Source organism: Poecilia reticulata, linkage group LG9 (genome assembly GCF_000633615.1).
Source record: "Poecilia reticulata strain Guanapo linkage group LG9, Guppy_female_1.0+MT, whole genome shotgun sequence".
Taxonomy (NCBI): domain Eukaryota; kingdom Metazoa; phylum Chordata; class Actinopteri; order Cyprinodontiformes; family Poeciliidae; genus Poecilia; species Poecilia reticulata.
Genome location: NC_024339.1, coordinates 47,318 through 68,186, shown reverse-complemented (window position 1 = coordinate 68,186; position 20,869 = coordinate 47,318). Strand labels below are relative to the sequence as shown.

Genomic DNA, 20,869 nt, shown 5'->3' with positions numbered 1-20,869 from the left:
TGGTTCAGATCTTGAGCAGTGTTGCATCACATTATTTGGCAAACCACTAGCAATGTAAGTGCTACATTGCCTAGCACTTACCCACAATGTGAAAAAAAAACAATCATTTGGCAACTTCCCATGCAGCTACTGACAAGTGTGACAGATGAGATGATATTCGCCCTGACAACAGGTCCTGGTAAGTTCTCTCTAAACTATATAAAGAACCAGCTGCAGTTAGAAGCTAAACAATGTCTGTTCAGGTGTTTAAAGGTGTTTTAGCTTAAAAGATGTTTAGTGAACTGAATTAAATCGGGATGGAGTGAAATATATGTGGGGACTTTTAGTGTTATCTGTGTGTCTCGCAGAATACTGACATCAGATCTGACACATAACAGTTTTATTTGATATTGTGAAATTAATATTATTTTGTAATAAGTTGGATGCTACATATCATTTATATATGCAAAATAAATACAAAAATTTGTCAAAGTGAAAACCTCATTAAATGCAAGATAACTTTAGCCACTGCTATTGTAGAATTATTTCCTCTCAGCCAAAGTGCTGCAGCATTTATAGACTATCCAGCTGTGTATTGATGAGACCTTTACATTATCAGGTACATCTACAAATGAGATCAGGTTTTAAAAAGTCCAAATAGGTCTGTTGATGCATTCACATGTCTTGTAGCAACACCTTAGTAATACTCATGCACTAAATATTATCTTAATCACTCCACGATGTGATGAGAATAGGCAGATTCTGTATTTACATGATGGGAAATGGTACCAATTATATTTTAGTTCAAATTTAAATTTACTTTGTTCTGATCAACTTTTTGTATAGCTGTAAATCCTTCGTTTACAGACATTTTCTTCTCACTGAAGTTAAATCAGAGCAAACATCTATTATTTTAGATCAGTTACAATTACAAAAATATTTCTATTTGCCAAACACCAGAAAACCTACTGAGAACATTTTTTAGACATTTATTTTCTATCCATCCATTTTCTTACACCCTTGTCCCTTAGTGGGGTCAGGAGGGTAGCTGATGCCTCTCCAGCTATGGTTCCGGGTGAGAGGAGGGGTTCACCCTGGACAGGTCGCCAGTCTGTTGCAGCATTTATTTTCTAGCTTTCTTGAAATTCATAAGTTGACATGCCTTTAGTCAGTATCTAAACTGTGTAACTGTGGATGTATTTTGAGGGAACACCTGGAACACCCTGCTTTTTGGTTTGACATGTTTAAAAATTCAACAAATATCAGGAGGAGAACTGTGCAGCTACACAAACCTGGTTCATCCTGGGATCAATTTCCAAATGCTCGAGAGTGTCTGTCCAAACTGCTATGCACAAATATGGACAATTTCTCATGCAATAACTTTGAGAATTTTAGAAAACTAAGTCATGCAGTTTTGGATAATGTTCCTCAAGGAGATAAATGACCACTAATAAAATCCTTTTTCTTATGTGTTTAACCGGTTGTATGTAAAACATTTCCATATTTATAGAACTGGCTAATATTAATAKAAGTCTTTCTTGTTGTTTGAAAACCTGGATTTACTGAAGTGAACCACCTGAGTGGCCACACGATTTCACCACAGTGAAATGTCAGAACTTTGCTTTGAGGAAGTGTGATGGGATCAGCTGGGTGTTCGGTGTAAATGCATTGCTTCTCAGTTCAGTAAGATCAGGAAAAYAATGTTGTGCTTAATTCAGGGATTTTTTTGACTCGCTTCAATAAATAAAAGAAAGAATGAAAAATGTACAACATAACAACCTACTCACCAGTTCTGCTTTAGTTCARATGACCAGAGCACTTGATGGGGATCATGAAAAATTTAAGTTTTCTTTTTAACTACATATTTAAAAGAAAAATCTATCAAGCATGTTAAATGATATAAGCAATAGAAAGGAACATATTTGCTTGAGGAAAATAGACATTTCTGTGCTGCCATAGATTGGATTCAAGAATTCAAGAATTTTTAGATACTCTTTTTGATTAGGATTTTAAAATAATGGCATAATAATGCAAGTTCACCTTCCCAGAGCTCAGTACATTTTAAAGCACTTTACTCTGGAATGGGAGRATACTTTAAATATTAAGAAAAAAGGAAAGAAAACTACCTAAAACAGTAAATAAAACATAAATAAAACCCCACACCACCGAACCAAAACCATAAATAATGCTCAATAATCATCAGAATGAAAATTATTGAGCTCCTTTTAATTAATTGATTTATTGCTTATTGCAATAGGCTTACACATACATAAAATTTTATTGATAAATAGTAAAGTATAATGGTTTAAAATGTAGTCTGTGTTCTATTATTTTATAAGGATCTTCTGATATTTGAGTACTGTCACATATATTTATTTCTTTAATTCCAAAAATATCAAACTAGAAAGAGAACTAAGAAACTGCTGTCCAGAGGTTAACATGGGTTTGAACAAGAAGAAGGCATAGAGATTTTATGAGTGTATGAACTGATGAGGAAGCGTATTGGTCCACAGTCATAAACAGAAAACAATCTATCATGCAAAAAAGACGTTAAAATTGTTTACAATTACACATCTGAAATGAACTGTTTATGTGAATCCCATTTTAGTGTGTTTGTGTTTGTGTTAGAATAGAATAGAATAGAATAGAATAGAATAGAATAGAATAGAATAGAATAGAATAGAATTAATTGAGCCACAACGGCAAGAAAATACAAAAGTGGTCATTTCATGCTGATAGATTATCACGAGCAGGGTTTCAAACTGCAAATAGAAAAAGCAGAACCAAGAGACAAAAAATATCAGGAGACAAACCTGCATTTAAACTTAAATTTCATGTGCATCAACTAATCAAAAGTTTAAAACTATTGGCTTAAAAAGTTGAAATCTGCACAGAAATGTGGCTTTCATGTCATATTCCCGCTCTTCTGGAGCCATGCACAAATATCTGTTTGAACATAGCAGGATTGTTGAGCTGCACAAGCAAAGCCTCTCTCAATGCTCCACCACAGCAGTGAGGCAGTCATTTAGAAATTCTGTAAAAATCCTCAAATTCATTGAAAAAAAAATGGATGCACATTTTGTTGGTTTAAATTTCACTGAATGKGACAATATGTCTCTACCAGCCTACTGCAAGGCAGGCAAAATTGGTATTCACATTTTGCATGCCTCAGAGAATATTAAGATAATCAGCAAGAACTAACTGCTGCCACTTTTTGACACTTTCATTTCTATTTTTAAAGTATAAAAAGGAAATGGTCTTCAACTTTTGCAACCAGCCTGTTTGAGTTTAAAAGCAGGTTTCAATGTTCTGTCTCTTCTGCATATTCTTTCTGCCGTAGTTGCATTTTTGAGCTCAGTCTACAACCTTATTATGATCCAGATATTAAGATTTTAATCAGGAGAGTACATCATATTAAAGCACTACCCTGCCTTTTTGCTCACAGGTGTTGCAAYGACAACCATGGTGGAAGTGAGCACTGTTGGGGATTTCACAACACCACTAACCACCAACCACCCCCCCTCTCATTGCCAGGSGGAGAACCAGCATTTTGCTCTCACCTTCTTCCTGTGCCTGGTCTTCTTCATCGGATTCCTCCTAAATATGTTCAGCTTGTGGGTGTTTTGTTGTCGTTTTCCATGCTGGACGTCTGGAACCACCCTGCAGTTCCACCTYGCCCTGAGTGATGCCATCGCCACTCCGGTAACCCCCATGATGGCTGTGTACTTCGCCATGGGTAAYGACTGGCCCTTCGGCCGGTTCCTCTGCCAGGTCAAGATCGCCCTGCTGAGCTCACATTTTTACGGCAGCACCATATTTCTTACTCTCATCAGCATCCATCGCTACATTACTGTAGTGCACTTCAACAAACGCTGCCGCTTCAAACGGAAGGCTTTTGTTCAGAAACTCTGTGCATGTGTTTGGTGTTTGCTGGCGATCCAGGCTCTGGTCTATGCAATCCTGCTCCCTCCCAGCAAAGAGAAAGGGAGCAGTCAATGTCTCTCCATCCATCAGAGAAMTCTGACCGATTTCTACTTCATCATTAACTTCTTCCTGTTCATCTTTGGATTCCTGATTCCTTTCTCTGTGTCTGCTATCTGCTATGGCCGCTTGGCAAACACACTGACTAACCTTAACAGCAGTACAGCCAAAGGTCTGAAAGTCAAGCTGAAATCTCAGAGGATGATAGGTATGTGCCTGCTTATATTCGGCGTGTGTTTCCTGCCTTTGAATATTGTACGAACTCTGGGAGTCGTGCTGAAGAAATTCTTTCCAGAAAAATGCGATGTTCTCCAGCAGATTGAGACGGCCTACTACACCACCTGGATCTTAGCTGGTGTGAACAGTTGTCTGGACCCCGTGCTGTACTGTTTTGGTTCTCAGAATTTTCGAGATGCATTTCAGTCTTTYCGGGCTGGGAAGGTGGATGTTCCGAACAGACCGAACAGAAGTGAATCRGAAATGACTGCAAATCAGAGAGAGAYGGATTAACTCAAAGCCAAAGCATAGCTTGAACCATCTGATCATCTTTACAACTTGAATTATTGGTGRTATTGACCTCATGGAGACTGAAGTGATCTGGACAGTTAGCAAGTTGTATTTCTTTCATCAGTTAGCTGTATTATTCCAGTATTAACAAAAACTACTGGATTGTAGTTATGTTTAGTTTTGATTAATAATTTTCCACTTGTTGGAAATTGAAAAATAATCAAGATTCARACATTTACATTAAATTTGTTTAACATAAGCTAATGTGTGTGTAATATAATAAATTGTAAAATTTGTTTAAAAGAAGCCTTGCCTATAATGTTCTGTCCTTAAGGTGACTTATGGGTTCCTTCACAGGGTTCTTTTTGAGCCAGGTGGTGGCGCTAGTGAGTCAACACCATCACCAGCCACCTTCCTTCCCTAGAGATGAAGGAAGCAGAAAAATGGAAGCAGKACAGTTTCTGCGCGATCATGTGAGTGATCGAGGTTCTCAGTTGGAAAGAGAACCTCCACGTGTTGATCCAGAGACACAGGAAGCCTGGATTTGATGATCCCTGCAGTAGTTTTAACAATTACAGACAGTGAAGCTACAATAGATMAAATAGATAATAATCCATGTGTGGTCATACTGAGAAATGCAACATCAGCTCAGGTTTTTTATTTGATCAGTTTTTAAAGTTCAGYTTCTTTTGCTGCTTATTCTGCCAAATATTTCCACATATTTGTTTTTTAAACTATTATTCTTCATTAAGATGTTATAAATGATGAAATTAGTCATTTAAGAATSACAAAGAAAGTGGTATATTTCTAAACTTATCCTAATAGTTGTATTTCMTAACTCGGGATTTCAGTGGAGACAAAAGTTGCCCAAGATTATCTTGGAGCTGCTGGTGACGTCAACAAGGGGCGGAGTTAGAGAGCCAGGTACCGAGTCCAGCACTTTTCATGCGCTGCGCAGGTGATTGTTGGTTTCGGTGAGGATAACATGGGAAAGCTGGAGGCCTTCGAGGTCGAGTTTAACGAGAACAAAGTTGTGTACACTCCGGGAGAGTCCATTTCTGGGAAGGTGACAGTCAAACTGAACCAGCCGATCCAATGCAAAGGTAGGTTCCTCCTCTGAACCGTCTCCGTCTCCCACCTGGTGGGAAATGTTCCTGTCGCTGAACAAGGAAGTGGGGAAATGAGTCAGGCTCAAGCAGAGTYACGCAGCTCCGTTTTACGTCGAGACCTGATGGACTTARGGAAGCTCCTTGTAGCCTGTGGGACGTTTTGGACCACCTGTATGACCGGGTGGAGCTGGGCGGGTTTGTGGAGGGTTGAGGGGGTAAGTGGGTGGTGAAGAGGAGGCTGGAGTGTTTTTAGAAGTCAAAAGATTGAAGCATAACTGTTGTTTAAAGTCAAAGTTGCATCTTTTAYATTTGTAATAGCTGATTAWATGTTTYATACAGGTTATTTATTTATGCAGTCAGATTAAGCTGCGCCATTTATCATATGAGGTTCTGGAAAGGCCTTAAACAATGAGGGAAACATGAGCAGACTTGACTGGCAGCGTTTCAGGGAAACGCTACAAAGTCAAGAAAACTTTGTAGTTTTCTGGCTCAGTCAAGAAAACTTTGTAGTTTTCTTGACTGAGTATTAAATACCAAATGGAAAAAATAAATTGTAACTTTTGGTTGACTGCACTGGGAATTCATCTTATAAAAGCAAAACAGGAATGCTTTCCCATTTCCCAGGACATTCCTGGGAAAGCATGCTTTAACAGGTTACYAGTTAAAACATCAGCTGACCTGACTCACTGTTTCAGAACTTCCTTTTCTGTTTGCATGTTGTTGCATTTTAAGAACACCAAATCATTGTCACCCATTGTCTTGCATAATAATAGAACATAAACTGAAACTAGTAGAAGTCAAGCTGGAAAAATGGTCTGTGGAACTGGAAATGAGAGCCCAACCCATCCAGTTTGTGCTAGAGCGACGCCTAGATGAGATGATGAGAATTCACTCTTCTCAGTGATGGAAATGAAAACTAAACAATTGGGAACTCTTGTGTCATCAGGAGAAGGGAAAGGAAAAAGGGTCACACAGATACTTTTAAATCTTGTTTTTCTACAGACACACAGACCTCTYCACTGAGACGGGACCACATTTTCAGACACAGAGCTGGCTGAAGCTGGCTGAAACTGCTACCTTCCCACTGAGAGCTGGYTCCCATGTTGGGAGTGGCGCMGTGTTTGTGGTCCTTCAAGTTAGTTGACATTCCTGTTCAGGCAGACCAGGTCGTTCTGCCTGTTCTCTAACTTGCTGCAGGCTCAATTATTTGGACATTCKYATTCAGGGTTTGAGGCCAGTGGTTTTAGTCCTTAGGAGTTCAATTTTCTCAGGTCATTAAAGAATTGTTTAACCCCTTAACTGTCACTCTCAAAATGCTTTTATATAAGTCAGTGGATCTATCAGGTCACTGATGTCATCAGGACAGTTAAGAGTTTACAAAATTTTTCCAAAGCTTTTTTTTTCACATGTCACTAATTGTAGAAATATGAGCATCATTTTCTAAACGTTTTGGAAGTTTTTCTGCCTTTGTGGCAGTAGATTATCCTGCCACCTCTGAGGCATTCTGCTGCACACTGATACCACACCAGAACCTGGCGTGATTCTATTGGACCATGTCAGGGTTCTACAGAAGATCATGCAACTATTAGATGACTTGTATTAAGTTGATATGCCAGTATTTGAGTACAGTCATTGACTCTAATTTTCTTGCATTTAATTCTGTTGGAATCATTTAGTCATTTTCGCTACAGATGCACTAATTAGGCTGATTTGGCTCTAGTGGCCTTTATTGAACTTTATTGGGTGGAGAGAGAAGGGGGTAAAGGAATGCAGCAAATGGCSSAAGACTGGGAATCAAACCCAGAGCTCTGCTAGGGCTGCAGCCTGTGCTCACAGTAAACCTGCTCTACCAGCTGAGCCACCCRGAGCCGCAGGGTTTTCTTTTATAACTACAGAACATGCAACTAGATGAATAGATAAATGTAGAAATCATTGACCATGAAAGGGAAAAAAAATCAATAGTTTCTGAAACTGTAAGTCATTTTGAGTCTTTTACAAGATCATTAGTATTCATGCATCTAACCACATTCCTGACCTCTCTTTAATTTTCACTAAAATAAAAAAAAAAAACTAGAATAAGTAACATGCTGTGGTACCTTTACTCACTACAAAGAGAAGAAGTTTCTGTTCTAATAGATTTGATGAATATTAAAACAAGCATTTCTTATTTTTCAGTAAGGAAAAAGCTTCCTGATTTGTTGGTGCATCACTAATTTATCTCCACAGTTTGTACTACAGAGAGTGAGTCTATAGAGTCAGTTACAGAAGGAATGATAAGAACTGTGGTTTCAGTATGAAACATGTAATGTGTAACTTTATCGACCGATGTGAAAACATTAATCAGCAGTTCTGTTAGCACTGGTGATTGCTGCAGAAAGGTTCCAGGCTCAAATACTGGCCTGATGGGGTTTACATATTCTCCTCATACATGTGTGGATTCTATCCTGGTGCTCCAGCATATATTTTAACAGTATTTTCAGGGTAAGTGTGATCAACAGTTGTGCCACATTATGACATTTCTCCCTGTCTGTATTCATCACTGGTGCTTCAGTCTGATGCATGTCTGCCTGACAAACTGAGGATCCATGTTTAAATATGTATTGTTATTCTTAGCACAGTTGTTGCTGTTGCTACCATTACAGAAGTGATCATACAGCTTAAAGTTTGTGTATTTCTTGCTGTAAACATCTTGTCTCCTGTTACCTCAGTATGGTGGAGTGTGCAGAATAAGTTAACATCAAACACTTCATTTCATACAGTAAAAATAGTAGCAAAAGATACTTTGTAAATAGTCATCCTTCAGTAGCATAGTTTTGCTTTATCGTACATCTAAATGAGTAAATATGGGCTTTAAGGCCCAGCAGAGCAGCGAAGTGGAACACAGTTCTTCCTGTTTTTTATTATTTTTTTGTAGATTCACAGATGTTTATGCACTTAGTTTTCATTTCAACAGTAGAGATTCCAGAGTAGATTTTTTTTTTTTTTTGGTAACTTAACATAATTGCTGAAAGCTGCTTAAGCCATTATTGCTCAGACTCTGTTTCATTTTTAAATCCATGTCCTGTGTGTGTTTATTTCATCCACAGCTATCAAAGTGAGCTGCAATGGTTTCTGTGGCATCACCAGTAAGATAAATGACACCGCCTGGACAACAGAGGAGCAGTACTTTAACAACACCATCTCTGTTGCCGACAAAGGTACAATCCAGCACTGATTTCACTGTTTTCTTTAGCAAGTGGGCTTGTCGGGATTATTTTTGACATGTTTATTAAGTAAATATTGACGTGACTTCTTTGTCATCCAAATGATAGTAAGGTGTGTGTAGCTGAAGTGTAAAGACTACACAAATGAAAGCTGCATCTGTCCACTGCAGCCCTGGGTGACAAACGGGAGGCTGATTCTTTCTGTGCTCTTTGCAGGAACCCTGAAGCAGGGCGACCACCAGTTTCCCTTCAAGTTTCTCATACCAGGTAGGACAGATGAGTGACATGATGAATACATGCTGCTTTGCATTCTTTCCCATGATAATGGGTTTTCCCCTTGCAATTCCAGTCAGGCTGCAATGTTTTGCATGTGGATTTATACTGTCATCGTAGTCTGGACTGGTAACAGTTACCTGGGACTCATTTTGATTTTTCTTTTTACTACTAAGGAGTGAGAGAAAATATTCCCAGATTTTCATTTTGGGCCACTGAGCAATCAACAACCAAGACTTGTTTTAGGAATTCTTCTAAAAAGTGTACCTTGATAGATACAATGATGCTAAATCAGCTGTCAATGCACTAACAGAGCACAACAACACACACATTGAGGCAGCGTCCTCAGGCTGTCTGGCTATTATGGCAACTTGAGAATTCAGCACACATTTGCTAGCTTTTTTTCTTCTTGGTATAACAATGTTTTGTGGATTAATGGATTCTTACGACATTCAAGCATAAGAACGGCATAAGAATAGAATTACCCTCTATAACATGGACAGGACACTGAATTAGGAGCCTTCTGGATATTTTTCCACCCAACCAAAACCAATGCTGAGCAGTTATTCTTCACTGGTAGAAGACCAGGTTTGTCACTATTAAAGTGGTTCTTACTTGGGCTAGAGAAGAGAACCAGTTTTGTTAGAAGGGGAAATGGAATAAAAAAACAATCAGAATGTTATGAGTAGCATGTTCAAAACCTATTCATCTGCTTTTAATTTCTCAAGATGGGCTAATTATACTCCCACATTAATATGAAGAGTCTTACATAAAGCTTGACTCATCATGAAACAAGTTACATGTTTGCTGTTTTGATATCACTTGTAATGTTCTAAATGTCGGTTGGCCTGGTTCTAGTGCAAACTTTTGTCTTGAATAATGAAAGTGGTTATTGAAACAGCAAAACTGATACATCAGTGCATCAGCAAAGAGATTATCTCTAGTTGTTTGTTATTCATTACTGAACTATGAAGTCAGGAATCAGAGAGAAAACTCTCCCAGTCCCAGCTTCGTCACCACTGCCAGCTGGGCCTTTTTCTGAGTGACAGTGAAGAAATGAGCCCAATGCATCTGCAGAGGACTTCATAAATACTGATTGATGGTTGAAAAGTGCTGTTAGTTTTATGTTCAAAATCAAAGTAAAACCATATTTGGAAATTAGACTGATAATTTTAGGGATCACTTGACAAATAATGTGATTTCATAAAGAAAATCATAGTGAACCTTTTCAGAAATTCATAATCCAACAACAGGAGGATAAAACATTTTCCAAGGAGGGCCAGGTGATTCTTTTCCATGTTAAATTGTTGACTGGAGTTTTGTTTTGAAATCATTTGCCGTAGAAATTTATTGAAAACACTCCTTAGTAGTAAATGTTCATCAATAAAACATCTTCAAAGGAATAAAGCCTATCCTATTCAATTTTATGCAGAATTTGGTAGAAATAAGTGTTTATGTTTTCATGCCGTTCAGCAGCTCTAGGGCAGCCAAGACTCACTGGGAAGTATTTATGTTGCTGTGAGAAGATTTACTGGTTGCATGGCTAGGTGGTTAGCATGGCTAAAACGGTCTCATGCAAATTCAGTCCACTTACAGATTAACATGATACAGTTAATAATGGGGATGTACACGTAGATTTAATTTTATACTAAATACAACATTCAAAATATACTTTTATATTTTTAATATATAAAATATATTTTATGAATGATGCAATAACCCAGCAAGACAAGGGCCAACTTTAACTGTTCCTAGTTCATAGATCTGAGAAAATAACAGCAGAAATTCATAACTGTCTGCCTGCAAAGTGCTCAAACATGTACAGGCACAGAATTGGAATTGAATTAATTGGGAAGAAAAGTAAAGCCGGATTGTTGGATTTGGTTGTCTGGTATCCTGGACTGTCTTGATGTATGCCAGTATATATATATTTTTTTGAGAGATATGAATAATGTTTGCATTCCATTTTGAATTCCAAATGATGTGTTTGGCAAGTTACTGTTGTTTTTCACTCCAAACCCATTTTCATACTGTTACTGTCTATAGTCACAGGTCAGCGATGCCTGTAAACTGTCTGCATATTAGCCAGAACAGGTTCAAACACAAAACATTCTTCCACTGAGAAAGTATATTAGCAGTGTTGATTACTTACCTGATTCCAAAGACCTTAATAAAGTGAAACTTGCTGACTCCTAGACTTTGGTTGAATCTAGTTTGGTTACACAACTTGTTATGGTGTTGTACTGCAACCCACATAAACAATAAAACCAGGTCATGGAAGGCTTGTGTGGGGTTCATTTGGACTGGCATGATCTCAACACTGAAACAGTCAGTCAAGTATTTCGTCAAGTGAAATCCATAGGACTCCTTCCTATAGAAACGTTTGGCTGAGTTAATGCCCGAGTCGGGCATTAACTCTGGTCTGACAGAGTCCCTTCTGTAAAGAATGTCAGGACCAGGCAAAGTTTCTCAGATGAGAAACGTTATCAAAAGTCTCAGTTAAGACTTTTGATAACTTTGATTATCAAAAGCTGAAGGGTTTTAACTAATATGAAAGGAGTGAAGTGAACTTTACTTTTGTGAAACAAACACCTATCACTTTGTTTTCAAGTTGTTGAACTTTATGTCCTCAGACTCCAACGGAGGACATAAAGTTTCTAAAGAACAGTTGTGCCTGTAATGACAAACCTTCTCACCTTCTATCTGAGTCATCAGCAATGAGGTGTCTCCAGGAAATTGTTAGACAAATCTTGAATTATCAAATAATGTTTTGCTGAACTCAGAATGACCAAATGTAACATTTATCTCCGATGACATGTTAGTCCTGGTCAGAGGTATGCAGGCTCAAGGTGTGTTTATGTGGGTTCTGACGCAGTAAGCAGTTTCTCCCTTTAAACTGTACCGCTCCACGGTGACGCATGGCATTTTCTGACATGAGGCTGAACGGAGAATATGAAGATATTTCTGGATAAACATCTGAATATAGATGATTATCTGTTGACGTGGAGTTTGTAGTCACTTACTTCCTGCCATGGTTTGACTTAATAGACTCTGACGCAACACAGCGCTAACTATATCTTTGTATTTTAGACTTGGTTGAACCACTTTCCTGTTTGAGATTGTTGTTCTTTCTAGGTAATGCTGCCACTGCATTGCAAGATGTAAAAACAATAAACCAGTCCAACCAGTCTTTTGCACTGTTACACAACATTGTGTGTGGTTTGAAATGTGTGTGTACTTACCTGTTTATCTATTTAAGACCCTTTTCGGTATAATCATTAACCTTCTGAAGACCAATAAGCCTGGCCCTAATGTGGCAGACTGCCAATGTTAGGGCTAGGGGTAAACACAGAGTTATTAAAATAAATACTAATATGACTGGATAGACAAATGTGTGTCTGCTCTTACCTCTATTACTTTGTTTTCAGGTTGTTTATATGATCTGATGGTGTTTCAGGATTTGGAAGTTAACAAACCCCAACTTTTTTTATTATATTTAATAAATGATCAAATGGAACCTGAATTTTGAAGTTAAAACCATGTGTCACAATGAACTGTGTTTTGGAGTATAATTAATTAGATTTTGAGCATTTCATAAAGGAGAACATGATGGTTCTGTTTTGCTTGTCTCCACAGCCTCTTCCCCAACCTCTTTTGAAGGCAGTTATGGCAAAATCATTTACAGAGTGAGGGCTTTTATCGAAACCCCTCGATTTGCCAAGGACTACAACACAGAGAAGCCTTTCTACCTGCTGAGCCTTCTGAACCTGAATGAACTGCCTGATATATGGGTGAGCTGTTCTGGATTTTTCTACAGATTAGTCCTGGTACATCAGCTTGGTGGTGAATATGGGTGTTTAATAAAAAATTGAGGTGGTAAAATGGAACAGGTTCTGATATTCCTTTGGATGGAAGAAAATAAACTGGATATGCATAAATTTATAAAAGGGATAGGCAAGCTAAGCTGTTTGGAGGTCGTTGTGTAGAGAAGAGATGTTGAATTTATTGAACAAGGGATTGTTACACTCCAGGGTGTTGGGTTGGAGTATAAGTGATGTGACTAGTTTATCTCCCAAACACTTTTAGGCCTGGACTTTAACATTCATCTTGATTTAGTCGCACTGGAACAATGCTAAATACTGCTATAAACACACAGGAGACACATTGAAGAGGAGATTTTCACATTAATGCTGCTCTCTGAAGTAGTTCAGAGAAACGTATTCGGACACATTTTTTCATTTCATCAATCAAGAGAGGTTTTAGTCAAAGTCATGAGTAGATCACAAAATACGGAAATAATTGAGAGAAAAAAGACACATTGTGAATGTTTAATTGTGGGTAGTTTTTTTTCTGTTTCAGACTTTAAGAGAAAAGAAAGGAATAATGAAAGCTTCAACGGAATTTATTTACAAACTCCTGATCATTTTGTCCTTATGTTATTCTTTACAGGGACCATCCACTTCTGAAGTAACTCAACAGTTCACCTACATGCTTCTAAAAACGGGGACAATTGTTCTGAAGGCCGAAACAGACATGAAGGGTTACACACCAGGCCAGGTCATCAAGGTGTCAGCCTACATCCATAACCAGTCCTCAAAGTCCACAAGCCACATAGCTGCCAGCCTCATGCAGGTAAAAGCTTTTCAATGCACCAAAAATATGTCTTAAAGCACTTTTCATGTCACCTATTGCTATGTAGTTAATAAGGCTTTACCTTGAGTAGACATTTACTGCAGTTCTTGCTTTGTGAGGTGCATCGAGATTGATTTGACAATACAGCAGGAGGGGTGACACAGACTGATTTGCTTTAAAAAAAAAGTTAATCTGTTGCAAAGAAGCAGGAGCGCTGTGTGGTGTGTCTCTGTGCTACTGTCTCTACCTACCCTGCTCAAACCCTGAACAGAAACAAAACAGTGACTCTGACTCCCAAGCAGGAATTCCTTCACTCCAGAAACCAGCTTCACTGATGCATCCCTTCAAGACAATAAAGATCAAGCTTTGCTTGAACTAGTGGAGTTTAGGCATTTCTCCACCTTGGATCCTGACAATGGATTATTGTCAGGAGGTTTCTTTATTTATTTAAAAGTGATAATATCTGAGGGGACAAAACTTTATTTAAAATGGCCTCATTTCCAGCTTCTATAGCCCGTATTTCTATAGATATATGGACTGTAAATATTGTCCATCTTTATATGGACTACATAGATATATGGATCATTCATAAAACTTCTAAGACGTTCCTTGAAGGATCAGGTCTTCCCAATGCACTTAAAAGCTCAATGGCTATAATAGAATTTCTCCAAATTTGATGGTTGAATAACAGACTAAAAACATAACATATCTTTGTTGTTGAGGTGGCACCAAAAGGAATTTTTGAATTGAAAATTTGTATTTTGCTTATATATTCTCTTTGAACTCAATTAATTTCAATTGGTGAATTATAGACCCTGCAATTAACTGTTACAATTGGTGGAGCCTCACCACTAACGGAAAGAGAATGCCCTTCATTCAAAGTAACATTGTGGGGTTTTAAATAATCTATGGTCAAAAAGGACAAATKAAACAACTACAATCTCTGCACATTATTACTGTTGCTGCTACAATGTTTCCTAGCTTGCCATGACTGCTGGCTTACTAAAACCCCATGATGTGGGTCTGGACATGAGGAAATGGGGAGGATTTTGAAGTAGCCATCTGTGTTACTTTTCTCAGTTATCACCGTGTTTTTTAAATGAATTAATTTTCATATTTAAGGATCATCTGACCATCTGAGAATTAAATCTCAATGCTCTTTGAGTGCTCTCAAGTGGTCAGATAATATTAAAATGTAGGTACTGTCAGGTCAGAATCCTGACTACTAACATCCTTTACTATGTTAGTAGTAAAGTGTAACATAGTAAAGTGTTTCCATGGTTACATGTGATTAAGTAATTTTATTGATGATCAATGCTTTGACATTTGAGTTGAAGTCTCATTGATTTTACATCAGTGGTGTTCAGGTGCTCATGCTATTGAACTTAGCAGTGTAAGCTACAGTGCTAAATGAATACAAGGGCAATGTGGCAGTTATTTTCCTATATCATTCCGTCTTCCAAGGCCACTTAATTGAAATGTAGAAATGCAATAGTGTAAGCAAACATTTCATAAAGAAGTCACTGCTGAAATTATGGTTTATGTTCTGATTCTGAAGTGATTTATATTTCAGTTTTGCAGTGTAAATGTTGCTGTAAAACTTTAATCCTGACCACAGCAGTCTGTTYAATCTTAGAAACTCACAGAAGTCCACTTCAGTCAATCCTTTCAAAGTGTGTTACGGTTACACCCTCCCAGAGACTTTGTAGAGACTCCATAAAACTTGTAAAATATGCTCATTGTTTGCTTAGAGATATTGCTCAAAATCACAGGTTTCATTATCTCCCACACACTCCTCTGCTGAGAAACCATCGGTCAACGCTGCTGCTGTGGGAAGAGTTCCTTGATCAGCACCTCACCCTGTTTTGGACCCACAGTTGAAATGTTCATACAAAAACAACCAAAGCTAAAGAATGCTCAGAGAAACAAAAGATAGGCGTCTTAAAGTCAAAATGGCTGATGACTAGGCAAAGATTCTAAATCGACTGTTCTTCCCCCATTTTAAATATTTGATCATTCACAACACCTAGCTTTGCCTTTGTGTTTTTTTGTTCTTTGTGCTTTTTCTATGAAAACCTGCTTTTTAACACCATGTCACAGTCAGCTTTGCTTTAGTAATTTCCGTATCATTACTGTTTTCAGAGGGTGACTTATGAGACGAAGAAGCCCACCCATGATCTGAAGTCCATAGTTGAGGCGGAAGGCGGTGAGGTAAAGAGTGGTAGAGAGGTGAAATGGGAGGAGCAGATCATCGTTCCTGCCCTTCCTCAGTCCTCACTGAAAGGCTGTGAACTTATAAAGATTGAGTATTATGTCAAGGTAATATAAGACACTCCATGTCCTTTAAAGTTTATTATGATGTTATCAGAGAATGTTTGGCTTAGTGAATCTGTTTATTCCGTTTTCCTTGCCTCAGGTCAGCCTGAAGTCTCCCGATGTTTCTCTGGCATTACCGATCCATATTGGAAATGTCTCGCTTGACAAAAAACGCTGTCATTCCAAAAAAGAAATTCCTCCTTCCAAGAAAGAGCTAGTAGCCTCTGAGTCGGAAGCAGAGCCTTCGGCATCTTCCTCCATGAACACACCACCAGCTCGACCTGGTCCTAGACCTGCTCCCCGTCCCACACCCCGCTCCAGGATGTCCTCCCACAGCTCCCCCAGCGCCCCTCCTGCTGAGTACCACCACGGAGCAGGAGGTGGGAACTTGTTGAATGATGACTTTCCCAACAAGCGCCAGTCTCAGGCTGTATCACCCAATGCCTTCAGCTATGCTCCAGGCCTCTTCTTTCCCCAGAACCAAACACCCAATGCGTCCGCCCCAGCTCCAAGTGGGCCTTCACCACTTGGAGGGTTGACAGGGGCCACGCCCCCTTACCCTTCTGGTAACGGTGCCCACCCAATGGCAGCACCACTCAGTCACCCTCTTCCAGGCTATGGCACCCAAGCCTACCCACAAGGTGAGTTTTTATGTAGCTTCATGAGGGAATTCTACTGCCATAGTAAATGAAGATTACATTTTCAGTTTGAACGCAGGATTCCATCTCTTTGTTCATAAAACTTGTAATGCTTGCACTCAAAACTTTTGCCATCTGTCAAATATTCTCTCAAATCTTTGTGTTCATGCTCAGATTTTGTCCTCTACACAGATTACTGAAACTGAAATTGTTTTCCAAAGTTGTTTTTGTCAGTTTATTGTCAGTTTATTCATGGTTTCCACTTTTCGAGTCAAGCTAATTTGTCTGAACGTTACACACCTGGTGACAGTCACTATGAATGACGGCTGGTGTCAATCACCTCCGTATCTTTCCTTATTAAAAGTTAGAAAATAAGACTAGTTTGGTTTGAATCCTTGTCTGTTTGTGCAGCCAACTGCGCAGCACCTTATGACCATTTTTAAAATGAAATAAACTAAATAAAGCGATATTAGGCTACAGATATCTGTTTTGACACAGATGTAGGAGTGCATTGGTTGTTTTAACCCCATGATGGCAGAGTGGGTGGAGTTCTGGAGAGTGTGACATCACCTGCAAAGGCTCAATAACACTTTATTTATAGCTTGGCTAGAACGGTTGCCAGGTGATGGAACTGCTTGTTCTGTGAGAGAGAGCAGAAAACTATTTGCAAGAGAGCAGAGAGGTTTGTGAGCGGAGATTTAATCCGTGCAGAGAGAAGTTTTGTGAGCGAGGAGAAAATCTGACCAGATTTGAGAGAGCACATAGAATATTTGAAAGGGAGCAGAGGTTTTGAGTGCAAGCACTGCAAGTTTTGAGAACAAACGGATGAATTCCTGCATTCAAACTGAAAATGTAAGCACAAGTATTACACTTTTAGAGAACAGAGAGGTGAAACTGTTTTCAAACTGAAAATGTGTGCTCTTGGCTTATATCAATTAGTAAAATCCCCACATATAACATCTGTCACTGCAATCCCAAGATTCACTGACTTTATTTGTGAGTTGGCATTTAATCATATACATTAGTAATTACTTTTGGTTAAGAGCTTTTAAAAAAGCTTTTTCATTTGTGTAAAAATTTTTCAAAGGACCAGAACATTTGAAAGCTTCTGGCATTTTCTCAGACAGAAACTAATATTTTAACTTGCAGCATTTAGTCATTTCTGTTTGCAGTTTCTTCTTCAGATGGTGAAGTTTTCTGAGACAACAGGAGGACATGAATGTCTGAGCAGGCATGATGGGTCCAGCTATGACCATGTGCTTATGGGTCAAACAARCTGATTACCACTTGTTGCATTTAAAGACATTGATTCCATCTTATTATGTCAGAATATTATTCAGTCAAAAGAAATTCAATATAATTCTACATTACCAGTCCAGACAAAAAATGAATCCACTCATGGATCAAAGGGTCAGAGTTCAGAATTACCAGAGCTACATTGGTTGGATTGAAAAACTTTTAAACAGTAAGAGAAACAATTCCATAGAGCTTCACAAATTCCCTCTGTTAATAAAGTTCAGAACAAGAGATTTGCCCCAGCTGCTCTTTCTGATGGCATGTTTAGGTGGCGGTAGCCACCAGTCAGTGGAAAATAAACACTATAACATCAGATCAACTTAAAAACAGTAGTTTGAATTTTGTCAAGTGGGGTTCTGCTTGACAAAAGCAGAAGACCATTTGTTAGCCACTGCTAACAAATGGTCTTTGTTAGCAGTGGCTAACAAATGGTCTTTGTTAGCAGTGGCTAACAAAGACCCTTTGCTTCTTCAGTTCCATGAAGCAGAGATCAGCTATAGTGCTGATTTAGTGCTAGCTCTTAATCGGAGGGCAAGGTGGGATTTCTCTAATGCTACAACTGCTGCCATCTCACAAATAACTGATCAATAATTTCTAAATCTGCACGCCTCAATTTTCACACCTTAATTGAAAATATTGACTCAGTCATAGAAAACTTAGAAGAAACTGTCCTGACTTGCTGTTAGAAGCCATCAATCACGTTAGGATTTCTGTAGAAAAAGCCCTGATGAAGTTTAGTTAAAATTATTTCATAATATACTTCAGCACATGAACATGAAACAAATTATTATATCATTTAAAAACTACATCTAGTTTTTAAAATAAAACCAACAAATTTGATTGAGGGACATATAATTAACTCTATATTTAATGTTTTTTCCAGTTTTAAAAAATTTACACATTTCCTAAGTTATTTACTTAATGCAATTTGGCACTCTTCACTCTCCATAATACAATAACATTGTGCTTTTGTGTGATGGTGTCTGTGTTTTCCAGAAGCTCCTCCTTCCTACAGTGAGAGCTGCAACACATGAAGTTCATCAAAATACCAAAACCAGTACAAAAACCATGTGGGAATTAACCGTGGACAATGTGGACATATTTCCAGGATTACACTGTTTCTGTCTGTTTACCCAGAATACAGAGAGCAGGCCAGCAGGAAGCCTGGAATAAATTGGTTTCCTTTTGGACTTTATATACCTGGAGTTTCTGCATTTTTGAAGCGATCTCAAACTCCAAACTCTTTTAAAAGTCTGTTAATGTCTTGCATTTGATTAATACAAATAAAAAATAATTAGATTTTTATATGTTTGACATAGATTTTTAGTTGTGGGTTTAATTGCTTTTCCAGCATCATTGATGTACCACTGATGCTGGAATTAAAGAATAAAATCAGCCAAATTTAAAAATGTAAACTGAATCAGCAAGATTAATTTTGAATGTTTTGACAGCTGTAAGGATATAAGTGATCAATGCTAGTTTATGCACCTTTGCTGTTTTCATGTCCAGTGTCGTTCTCATTGAAATCTTCACATTAATGGTGTGTACTGATTATTTTTTTTACCTCTTATGTTTGCTGTCTTCCTATAGGTTAGAATAATGCAACATCACTGTGATTTGAGCTTTTATTTGGCCATTTATTATGTGTTTTATATTTAGTCATGTAGATTAGTGCAGATATATTGCCTTGCCTGTAAAATCATTGTTTATTTATTGTGTTGAATGTCTTTCTGCTGCCATTTTTAGTAAATTGAATTAAACAAGTGGGATGTTGTTTGTGTTTTCATCAGCTTCTAATTCCTTCAGCCTGCTGCTCCATTGTCCAGATTTGATCCTCATGTGGCTACTACAGTAGCTCTGTGGTGCTACCACTTCACAACCATCAGCTGCCGATCCTCAGCAAGCTCTGCTCTGGTGGCACCGTCATTCTATAGGCGGGACTGCCTTTCTGTTAAACCATTTTGACTTGAAGCATTAAGACTACCTCAGGTGTAACAATGAAGACTGCATTCTAACTCTGGTCCATTACATTGTCTTTAAGTAGAATGCAGCTCATATTGGTATAGATGTCAAATTCAAAAACACTTTATTGATCCCAAAAGGAAATTAAGTGCTGTCAATTAATATTCTTCAGTTATTGTAGCGATTGTGTTGGCAGAGAAGATCTTTTGTAGCTGTCTGTATTACAGAAAATTTGAAGAAGCCTTTGACTGAAGACGCTCTGTTTTTCCAAAACAGTCCCATGAAGAGGATGTTCAGGATTGTCCAATCATTTTCTTTATTTTTATGAAGAATCCTTCTTTGCTTAATCATCTCCAGAGTCGTCCCCAGAACAGAACCAGCCTTTATCAGGCTGTTGAGCCTTTTTAGGTCCCTGGTTCTGATGCTGCTGACCCAACAAATGACAGCAGAAGAGATGACGCTCTCAACAACAGACTTATAGATATTCGGCAGCGTTTTGCTGCAAACCTTGAAAGATCTCGGCTTCCTCAAGAAGTACATTCTGCTATGTGCTTCTAATAAACGACTTCACTGTTGTGTGTCCAGTCCAGTCTGTTGCCCAGATTGAGGTATTTATATTCCTCAACCACCTCCACTTCTCCCATGTTGGAAAGGTTTGATCTAACCCTGCTTTTCCTGAAATCAACAATCATCTCTTTAGTTTTGTTTACATTCAAAATGAGATGATTATTTCCACACCATGACACAAAGCGGTCCACCAGCGCTCTGTACTCAGCCTCTTGTCCTTCTCTGATACACCTGACAACTGCAGTCATCTGAGTATTTCTGTAGATGACAGAAGTCAGACTTGTGCTGAAAGTCCGAAGTGTAGAAAGTGGAAAAAAAAATGGTGAGAGTACAGTCCCCTGTTGAGCTCCTGTGTTGTTGACCACCTGGTTAGACACAATTCTTCAGTCTCACAAAATCTGGTCTG

At 38.4% G+C, this 20,869-nt stretch overlaps 2 protein-coding genes across 2 annotated transcripts; both read left to right on the top strand.

Annotated features, from left to right (window-relative positions):
• Positions 1-71: 71 nt before the first annotated feature.
• LOC103469616 (P2Y purinoceptor 4) lies at positions 72-4,508 on the top strand. The gene is made up of 2 exons (XM_008417391.2): positions 72-178; positions 3,425-4,508. Exons 1-2 carry the CDS (start codon positions 121-123, stop codon positions 4,468-4,470), a joined length of 1,104 nt encoding a protein of 367 aa, XP_008415613.2. The 5' UTR covers positions 72-120; the 3' UTR covers positions 4,471-4,508.
• An 856-nt stretch (positions 4,509-5,364) lies between these two features.
• On the top strand, positions 5,365-19,708 carry arrdc1a (arrestin domain containing 1a). Its single transcript, XM_008417371.2, has 8 exons — positions 5,365-5,570; positions 8,663-8,773; positions 8,996-9,046; positions 12,689-12,843; positions 13,502-13,684; positions 15,827-16,003; positions 16,101-16,641; positions 18,931-19,708. Exons 1-8 carry the CDS (start codon positions 5,453-5,455, stop codon positions 18,966-18,968), a joined length of 1,374 nt encoding a protein of 457 aa, XP_008415593.1. The 5' UTR covers positions 5,365-5,452; the 3' UTR covers positions 18,969-19,708.
• Positions 19,709-20,869: the final 1,161 nt, after the last annotated feature.